General features: G+C 34.1%; 1 protein-coding gene across 1 annotated transcript; it reads right to left on the bottom strand.

The window, feature by feature from the left end:
- Positions 1-4,085: 4,085 nt before the first annotated feature.
- On the bottom strand, positions 4,086-6,221 carry LOC111919012 (uncharacterized). The gene is made up of 2 exons (XM_023914621.3): positions 4,944-6,221; positions 4,086-4,465 (listed from the first exon to the last, which is right to left on the bottom strand). Exons 1-2 carry the CDS (start codon positions 5,422-5,424, stop codon positions 4,416-4,418), a joined length of 531 nt encoding a protein of 176 aa, XP_023770389.1. The 5' UTR covers positions 5,425-6,221; the 3' UTR covers positions 4,086-4,415.
- Positions 6,222-10,317: the final 4,096 nt, after the last annotated feature.

Below are 10,317 nucleotides of genomic sequence, written 5' to 3'. Positions count from 1 at the left end.
TCCTAAGCACATGTTCGTCATGTCTCGAATAAATATAGCTGATCAGGCTATATTGACCCTAGACGTGATTACATAACTGCCCAGGTTTAACCGCAACGCCGAATACCCAAATACTTTTGTTTTGTTCTATTTATGATATTGTTTCTGGTATGAATGTATACTTGTATATTTCTTGTAAAATACTTATATTTTAAAGTATACTTTTAGTTCAGATCACTTCGGCCCTTTAGTGTTTATAGTTGTATACCATGTAAGGTTCGTTATACTTATATCACTATAAACAATAGCTCTGATACCAATCTGTCACACCCCCAAACCGTGAAAACAAACAGCAGAAACGTCCAGGGATGGATGACGTCATACGTAGTATCACTACAATTGCATCGTAGTAATCATAGTAAACATAACCATTACATTTCATATGAATATTTACATTGTTTTTGAAAAAGCATAATTGGTATACATCAAAGTACGACAAAAGTAAAAGACGAGACTTCAAAAAAATGCTCCGTCTTCTCCAAAAGCTGGTCAAGTACTTGTCTATCGTTGTCCTGAGAATACAAGTGGTTTTGAAAACATATCAGCATAAAGCTGGTGAGTTCATAAGTTTGTTTTGTGGTGAAAACCATGTTATTGAGTTATGAAAAATGTATGCATGCTTCCCAAGAAAATCCAATATTTTCTAACATGTTTATTCGTTACTGTATGTCTAAGTATGTTATGTCTGAGAAACCCTGGCTATCACCAGTATGTATAGTATGTTCTGTTTGGAAGACTCTAGATACCACCAATATGAATAGTATGTTCTGTTTAGAAAACCCTGGATACCACCAGTATGTATAGTATGTTAGTTTCATTAATTAAAATAAAACTAATGAAGAATGAAATCCCATAAACAAAAGTTAGTTTATACTATTGTGAGTTCGTATAGCCATGCTAATATGACTGATGACCCCAGCGACGTTTCTTCAGGCATCGTAGGATGTGATATTTGTCACCCCAGGCATGCCTGCCTAACTGTAGCTAGTAGTTTAGGTGTGGGATTGTCAGTCCCGAATAGATCTATTCACAAATCTCACGCTCTCCCTCCTGGAGACTCTGGCTATACTAAATGTTGAGGATTTAACTAGTATCCTGAAGGGTACTAATGAAGAGATATCTCACAATCCTGTATTAACTAGTTTACGTGTGGTTTTGTTTTGTTCTTTTGTCTTTAAATCCATTGTATCCTTGTAGTGTAGCAATAATTATACTTAAATAATTATTAGTAGTTGTACTCTTAAAGTAATGTATATCATAAACTAAATCTGTCATAGTTTATAAAGTTAGTAATGTATGATTCTGAATTCGTAAAACTGTATACTGAAATCCCCAAACTATACCCATTATAGTTTGCATGAAATGTTATGTTCATGAATTATTCCGAAAGACTATGCAATTATATTCAAAGACGTCCCTTATGCTCTGCATAATACAAAAGGGATAAAATATCCAAAAGTTTTATGTAAGCAATTTATTTATATGATTTGCATAAGTTAAACTTGTTGAAAAAGTTTATGTTTGGCTTGTATTCCCCCCCCCCCCCCCCCCCCCTAAAAATGTCCAAAAACCATAAAAGCGTAGGGGTATGAACTCACCATTTGACGTAAGATTCGAATGTAAGTTTGGTGTGAATGTTGAGTGTCAACTGATGTTTCGTACACAAGTAGATCCTATTAACATATAGTAACACATATGTATATGATATTTGGGTATTCATGACTAAACATGATAGGGAACCACTCAAAGGACCCGGAAACACTAGAACTAAGTGTCGGATCCATAAACGATCAAATGAGGGAGGTGTATGGCCACCCTTTAGGGGTGTACGACCATGGGTGTATGGCCCATGAGTGTATGGCCGTACACTCCTTATGGGGAGTGTTTTTGAGGTGTTTCCAAGGTTCTACAAGCATCAAATGAGTGTTCTAGGTCCCATACTGAGTGTTATTGCAAGTTTGAGGCCAAATATGAGCATTTTAATGGGTGTACGGTCATGAGGATGTGTGTGCGGCCGTACAAAGGGGTGTGCGGCCGTACAAAGGGGGGATGCCCAAAATGTCGATTTTGAGGTGTTTCAAGGCTAATACCAAGTCCAACTAGTAGATGGAGGCCAAACTCCCACTTTGGAGAGCTTTTAATGTGTGTACGACCACCTTGTGAAGGTGTACGGCCGTACACCTTCAAAGGATGAAGAACATGATGAAACATGATGAATTAAGGCTTAGATCAAGAAATCTTACAAGTATAACAAGCTAGATGATGGAATACTTACGTTTTTGAAGCCTTTGGAGGGTCCTTATATGACGATTCTAGAGAGAGAAAGTAGTGTGCAGCCAAAAGGGGAAAAGAATGAATGAAGGGGTCTCCCCTATATATCGAGGTGGGTGTGCGGTTGAGGGGTGTACGGCCGTACACTCCTCCCGAAAAAGTGTATGGCCCGAATGTTGTACTACGACTTGGTATTACTCGACCTAGAACCCAAACTTTGATTTTACAAGTCTTAGAATGTTTTATCAAACCCTTAAATGGTGTTAAAAGGTGACAAAATTGAGTTTAGTATTGATAGAATAGACCAATTGTACAGAATAGAAGTTTCGGGTTGTCACACACCACGTTGTGGTCACCACAAAATTCATTATTTAAGGCTTGAATTTTTAAAACTCAAAGGAGTTATTTACATGGAACTTGGTGTTACACCAAAATATGTTGATAACACTAAAATTACCAACATACCATCTCCTTCCTCATTCCTACTTGTTCCTCAAAAAACTACACCATATTCAACAACTCGACAATGATATGAAGATCAATGCCGAAGAAACGACTAAGATGCCCTTCTGCTATGAGTTGTCTGATCGAGGGAGAGAAGCTAGGTAATTACTCCGACATTTTCTTGCTTATTTCATACCCTACTAAGATTTATGTCGTCATATCCAAATAGATTTTTTTTTCTTTTCTTTTCTCTTGGTCCTTCTAAATATCATGTTTTGACCGCTAACATGAGGTAGTCATTGTGGAGCAAAATTCTTGGCATTTGTCTTTGATGATAGTAGGTTTCTACTTTTTGCAAAATATGGTGAAATTAACTTTTGATTGATTGATTATACAGAGAAGTTAAATACCACCTAAGTTATTTATTGCATTAAGAACGATATAACATTTTGGTGGTGATTAGTCTTTAGTGTCTTCTTGGTCAAAGAGATAAATTAGTCATAGCTAGGTAAGGAAGAAGGGTCATGACTAAAGGGAAAGGTTATTTGCCATGTTTGTAATTCCTATAAATCTTTAGATTTAGATTGACCTTCAAAAACAAGATGAATATGACTACTAAAGAGTACAAACACACTTGCATTGCATTTTGAGGACGAAATTCAAAAGGGTGAAGAAAGTAAGTCAATTCTTCATGTTGAAAAATTGTTTATTACTTCATATCAAGAAATAAGGACCAAAATGATACATGATTTACATGGAATTCCTCCAAGTGTACACATGACAAAAGCATCAAGTTATCTTCACAAAGAAATTGAGGACCATAGGGCTTAGAGCATGCGACCTTTTGACCTTATGTTTGTTCTTGGTTATATTTTTATTGTTTGTGTTTTTTGATATTGGTTGTATTGGTCTTTTGTTAGAGTTTATTGTGAATGTTATGGATAAGTTGCTAGACTTTATTGTGAATGAAATTGTAATGCCTTTTTGTGTTGGTTCAATAATTGTAATCGTTGTTTGCATGATATGGTAGTTCATTTTGTTTATTCATTCCGAAATAATAATGTACCTTCGTCGTGAATGCAGATCTAGTAAAACAATTTCAATAACCACAAATTTGATCCCTATAGTTTTTTAATTTCAACATCTATAATTTCGGTCCTTATAGTTTATAATTTTCATTATAACTCATGGATTCATCTTCAAGTTGCTTATATGCAAACCAAGGACAAGTAACTTTCAACTCTTATCCACCACACAAACATCCACATGCACTCTCATACGACAAAATACACAATCATGTTATAATACTTGCCTCAAAAATAGACAAAAGATTTCATACCAAAACATAATTGGGTTCATGATTTCATACCATGAAATTCGTTTATTTACAATAGAACCATATATATACAACATGAACATCCATGTATGTGCAATAATTAAAGAATAAACATCACGTCTCACTTTTGCACCATTACCATGGTAACCATAAACCACATACCCCATTCAATACGTTTTCTCTAATCATTCCTTTTTTTTTTTTTTACTTTTCTTTTTGTTATTTATTGTTAAGTCCTACAAAGCAAACAGACAATAAGAAACTAAGCAAGAAAACACCATTTCAGAATCAATCTCAGAAAATTCCTTATTTCCCAAACTACCCCTCAGAAATTCTGAAGAGAAGCAAGCCACTGCTCCATGTACTTATTTCCCTCTGCATATTAAACAAGATACAAACAATTAGACAGATTAAAAGAATAGAATGTTCAAACTTGTTTATTACTAAATAAATATAAATATCTAAAATACTTTTTTGTCATGATCCATAAAAGGAATTGTGTGGTTCACAATTGTACCAATAACATCAGTGGACAAATAAACAATTCAAACATCTAATAAACAAACGAAATATTACTATCAATACGAGATATTGCCATTTTATGAAACATTAATATGATAAATATGATTTTATTAAATCTATCAACCACAATCATTACTATCTTTATTCTTCGTGTGGTGTTCAGGTGCTTTACTCTTTTCATAAAGGAAACCTAAAAGCCTAAAAGAGATAAAATGTTGTGAGCACTTAACAAGATTCCCAAAATGGCCACATCAAGACAAAAGAATTATAACATAAGAATTATACATGGAAATTAAGGTACAATAAACGATGCATAGAGTACAAGTCATACCAGCAGGGAAACCATTCAAGAACTGATTACTGGAGTTATGGTGTTGAGGTTGAGCCACTTCTTCTGTCTTGAAAGCTTTGCAATCATTTCTATAACATGGAACAAGAACAGCAAAACTGTTGTCTGCAACAGCATCGGAATCATCGTCGTCATCACTCTGGAAAAAATCAGGGGCATGAGGCTCCATCCACCCAATAGACCAGTCTGAATCATAAGAGGATTCTTCCGACGCCGATAAACAAACGCCATCGGAGGGGACTAACACGACGTCGTATTCTTTGTCGATTACTTTCCTCCGTTCTTCTCTACTCTGCCATTTCTTCTTCGTCTTTTTTGATGAAGAAGAGGAAGAGGATGATGATAACTTTGCGTCTTTCTTGTTTAAAGAAGATAATTTCATTGAATCGGAAGAGATTACGGACTCTTTTTCCTTCCCATTACTCCAATACCACCAGGAAAACCGGGTCAATGAAATTGACATTTCTTCAAACAGGTGGTACGCGAAAGAGTTTTGAAGGGTGGAGTTCGATTAAAGATCGATCAAATCAAGAAAAAATAATGAAAATCTGATCAAAAAGGGGGGATTTCACAAAAAATAGTTATACCCATAATCAGATGATCAAAAAAAATCAACCTTTGTTCCCAAAACACTAAAGAACCAATTCAAGCAAAAGTGCTATGATTTCATCAAAACGAAAACATAAGTCAATGATTAGGAACGAAACCACTTAATTCAGGAAAAATGAAATGGCAAGTTGGTTAATTTAATTGCAGAATAACCAATAACTGAACTTAGGGTTCAAAAGATTATCCACAATAGCATGTATAATAAATTATCAAAATATCCAAGTTCCAAGTTGTTAAAGTCATAGAATCATGGCTATCACTGGGAAAAAGTGGAGACCCAGGATATTTCACTAACGAATAAAAGTTCAGCCGGATTTAAAGACTGATTTCAACAAGAAAAGGACGATTTCTTCGCCGGAAAAGAAGAGGCTACGCTATATATTATCACCGAAAAAAAAGAAAGAAGCTTCCATGGGGGAATAAATGAAAACGACGAGAGATAAGAGTAAGAATGTTAAACACCAAAAAATAACGTCTCAAGCATCGCCATGTTTTTAAAACCTGTAATCCCACGTAAAAAATTGGAGAAAGTAATCAGTTTGTGTATGTGATTGATGGGTTTTGTGGGAGAAATGAAATGAAGATATAGATACAGAGAAACAGATATAGGAAAGAAAGTCTTTAGCGTGAAGAGTAAAACAAGGTTGAAAAAGTACTGTGACACCCCCTGCATTTCTGCGAATTATAAAAAAAGCACTACTTTTCAATTTTCATCTCGGACAATGTGTTTATAAGTTTTCAACTTAACTTGATTTTCATATCGAAAATATCAAGGGTGAAAACTAAACAAGTAACTACAATTGATTGGATGATTTAAATATTAAATGTTTGACTGTTGAAAGATAAATTTGACATTACATGTGGAAAACTTTTTATCCTGTTAGTTAGGATGGAAATGGATAAAATCCCAATTATTTATGCCTATATACTTTTTTTGGAAAACATCAATTTGGTAAAATTATGCTTAAAAGATAAGGCACTAGGAAATGTATCCCAACTATTTGTGCACTATTAGTGGATTTTATTAAGAAAATGATCATATTTTGAATATGTATTATTAGACAAAATGAATTTTGAGAAATTTTCGTTTTGCAAATGGGTATATGATAGTTGTCGAGATGATGTGAAATGATGAAGTTATTTTACAATAAATAAATAAATAAATAAGGTTTTTGCGGTATTATGTAAACTATATAGTTTTTTTAATAATTATTATTGAAAAAATAGTCATTTTCTTAGTAACAGCATCTTATTTTTGTCATTTTTGGTTAATCCAGCTTTATAGACATAATTATAGAGTATCCCTTTTAGATTTATCTGATAACAATGTCCAATGCATTAATAGAAGAATTGTTGGCATTACGTAACATCACTCCTTTTCTTTTTGTAAATGGCAACATAATGTCATGGAAGATGTCTTCAAGTTGCAATACAAATTGATAGAGACTTCTGATATGAAGAATCTGATTGTGATTTATAGAAAGTCTTTCACCGCTAATGTTTTAGTTTAGAAAAAATTACAAAAAAAACATACCTTTAATTGTGTTTACTTTACAATGGTTGCCTAAGACTTTGTTTTTTCACGTTCTTATCCAACAAATTAAGTATTTTATGATAAATTAGTTCATTGAACATTTAAACCCTCTTGAAAGATATCCCTCACCCTCAGTGAAGCATAAGCCTTCTTATAACGCTCACTTAACCATGTTTATATTCAACCTTATCTTTACATATTCGTATAATTATTTAGCGTTAGACGTTTGTCGAAAAACTTAAAGATAATCACAAGAAGTCATTTGATATCCAAAATTTATTAGCATCATTCTCTAATATCACAAATATGGAAGAAAAAAAAATCTTTCATGATATTTTTTAAGAGTGAGCAACATGTAGTTTGATGTATACAATCAAGAAAAAAAATATTAAAATAAATTTGAACAAAATGGCCACTTTAATTGTGAAGCAAGATGAAAATATATTTTTGGTGTATTTCGTAATGATTTTTTAGGAGTTTTTACCTTTTAATTTTTAAAAAAGCAAATTAATTATAGAAAAAGTTTTGTTGAGCAATACAAGCTATTAGTTTTTATTTAAACATAAAATTCACATTGTAACAAACTTTTGAGAGATTTTAAGAGTTATTAGTTTTTTTTTAAAAAAATATCCAATCAAAGAAAATGTTTGATTCATATGCACAAGTGTAAAGTTTTTGGTTTAAGCAAAAAAAAAAATGAAAAGTTACTTTAAATAATTTTTTTAGAGTTTTAAAAGCTTTTAACTTTTATCTTTTATATATATTATATTATGTTAGTTTACACCTCTCAAAAGCAGCTTACATGTATTTTGTTCGAGCACTTCTATACAAATAAAAGGTTCCGCTTTCAACTTCTGGCTATCAGCTTTCTATAATCTTTTATCAATTAGTTTTTTTAAATACGTCTAGAATCCAAAAGTTACTTCAATTAGATTTTAGGGTGTAGGAAGTAGGCTTTGTGTTGCGAATGAAGGTGGTTGGTACCGCCCATCGTGTGTGGAATTAGGTATATGTCTTGTGTCATGTGCAATGTGTTTGTACTAGAATTCTATCATGGCCTTATGATACATATTGGACGTTGGGAACAATTCTCAGAGAATATAACTTAGGGGACCACTAAGTTATATTGGACGTTGGGAACAATTCTCAGAGAATATAACTTAGGGGACCACTAAGTTGGAGGCAATTAATTGTTGAGTTCCGATTTTGATCGTTTGTGCCAAAAAAAACTTAGCCTGAGTATGGCCACTCTTAGCGATTTATCGTTGTTTTCATGTTCTTTTTCTACCTTAATCCCTTATCGAAGGTCTCATAAATCCAATATGAGTTGGTCTCAAAATCTAAATCCCATGTTGCTGGAAAGACAAAGCCCAACCATCATTTCCTTCCTTTATCCAAGTCGTGAATGAGATGTGTTAGATGACATTTTATGCATCTTTTTTATTAGTTTTTATTAATATTTTGTACCATTTTTATGCATTTGTGTCTACACTAGTTTAAATAATGTTCAACTCATGTGTAACAACCGTTTTCCAAGATGGATTAGTTGAGGACTTAGAGGGATGAAGGTAAGGTTTTGGAAAAACCCATGTCCCCCGACGTGGTGAATGGATACCATGATTTGGCATGCCAATTGCATGGAACGCACATCTGATGGCCACCACGACGTGGCAAGAGGAATGCCACGACGTGGCAACTGCTGCAGCTCAAGCCCATTATTTTTAGGGTTTCTTCCATATTTAAGCACCTAAACTCAAGGTTTATGGCATCATCTTCAGCCACCAACCCTTCAACATGAAACCCTAGCCTCCATGCATTTTTGAGAGCTAATTTTCTTGATTTGGAGCTTATTCATTGGATTTTCATGAAGCTTGAGGAATAAGGAAGTTCACATTGGTGGAAGGAAGCAAGGAGCTGGTTTGGATCCATTAGTCCCTTCTGATTTTTGAGCTATTTGAAATATAAAGTTCATAACTTGGCATTTCTTCTTATAGATTCAAGTTTGGGGTCACTTTTGGGTTGTTTTGGTCCCTTCCATGGATGCTCTTGGAGTTTAAGGAACTCCAAGGCTTGTTACGGTCCTTTTATGGTCTTTAAGCTTCTGGTGATTAAGAAACGAGTTATGTTATGTAGTTATCTAGTGTTCATGCTCAAATTTTGGTCTCGTTGAGGAGTTAGTGGACTTAGGGTTGTAGATCTTTCCATGTGGTGGAGTCCTAATGGATAAAGATGGAAATTTTATCCATTAAGTCATTGAAAAGGACTAGATATGAAGTTATGGCTTTAGATCTGTAAGGATTAAGCTCTTAATCAAGAATATGGAATTCTGCTAGGAACCAGGACATAGCCAAGGGCTTTCCACGATGTAGTGGTGTCCTGTTTGTCGATTATGTTATCATGACATGCCCAGGATGTGGCCACGAGGTCTCCATGTAGTGGTGAGCGTAGACTTGGTTTATCATTGACTTTTGTTTACCATTGACTTTTGACCATTTTGACCTAAGGTTAGGTCAAACTTGAAGGACTTAGGTTGTTGATTATGGATCTATCTTTATTTGGTGTCGGTGAGTTCGCAACAGCGATCTGTGTATGGAGTGAGGGTGTTGTTCTGTTTCCTTGGGTCTTCGACTTGGGTGAATTTCCTAACTATATTGCCTATGTTTGTATACTAGACTAGCTAAGTCTTTCTTGTTGATCATTGTTATGTGTATTATGAGTTGATGATAACTCTAGGACTGCTGATAGTCTGCAAGATTGTTGATAACCTATGGGTCTGATGTGAGCTCATATGCTACAGTATATATATATATATATATATATATATATATATATATATATATATATATATATCCTTATAAGATACGATTTATGAGTAGTAATGTGTTGGTTAGAGTACCAAGAGGTCGGTGATCGTCTAGTTAAGTACCCTAGGGGTTGTATATAGTCATGTAGGATAGCTTGAGAGCTCTGGATCTAGGCTTTCTTACTTGTTCCTTGTTTGGTTGTTGCTCTAGAGTGGGATCACATGTTCGACTATCCATCTCACCTCTTATTACATATATCTATGCATTCATTAGTGATATGTCAGTTGTCGTGTAGAGTACTATATGAGGCCTTGTATGCAGTAGTGAGTCTTCTCACTGTATTACTTATATCATTGTGTGTGCATGGTAGACCAACTGGGTCTTATTTATTGATTGTTGTTACATGTGT

The sequence above is a fragment of the Lactuca sativa genome, chromosome 3 (assembly GCF_002870075.4).
Source record: "Lactuca sativa cultivar Salinas chromosome 3, Lsat_Salinas_v11, whole genome shotgun sequence".
Lineage (NCBI taxonomy): Eukaryota > Viridiplantae > Streptophyta > Magnoliopsida > Asterales > Asteraceae > Lactuca > Lactuca sativa.
The sequence above is the reverse complement of the archived record's forward strand: the minus strand, read 5'-3'. Positions and strand labels throughout refer to the sequence as shown.

Coding starts and splice junctions, on each gene's coding strand:
- LOC111919012 (XM_023914621.3), bottom strand. CDS start 5,424: ATGTCAATTTCATTGACCCGGTTTTCCTGGTGGTATTGGAGTAATGGG. Junction 4,466..4,943: donor CTTGAATGGTTTCCCTGCTG/GTATGACTTGTA, acceptor TTTAATATGCAG/AGGGAAATAAGTACATGGAG.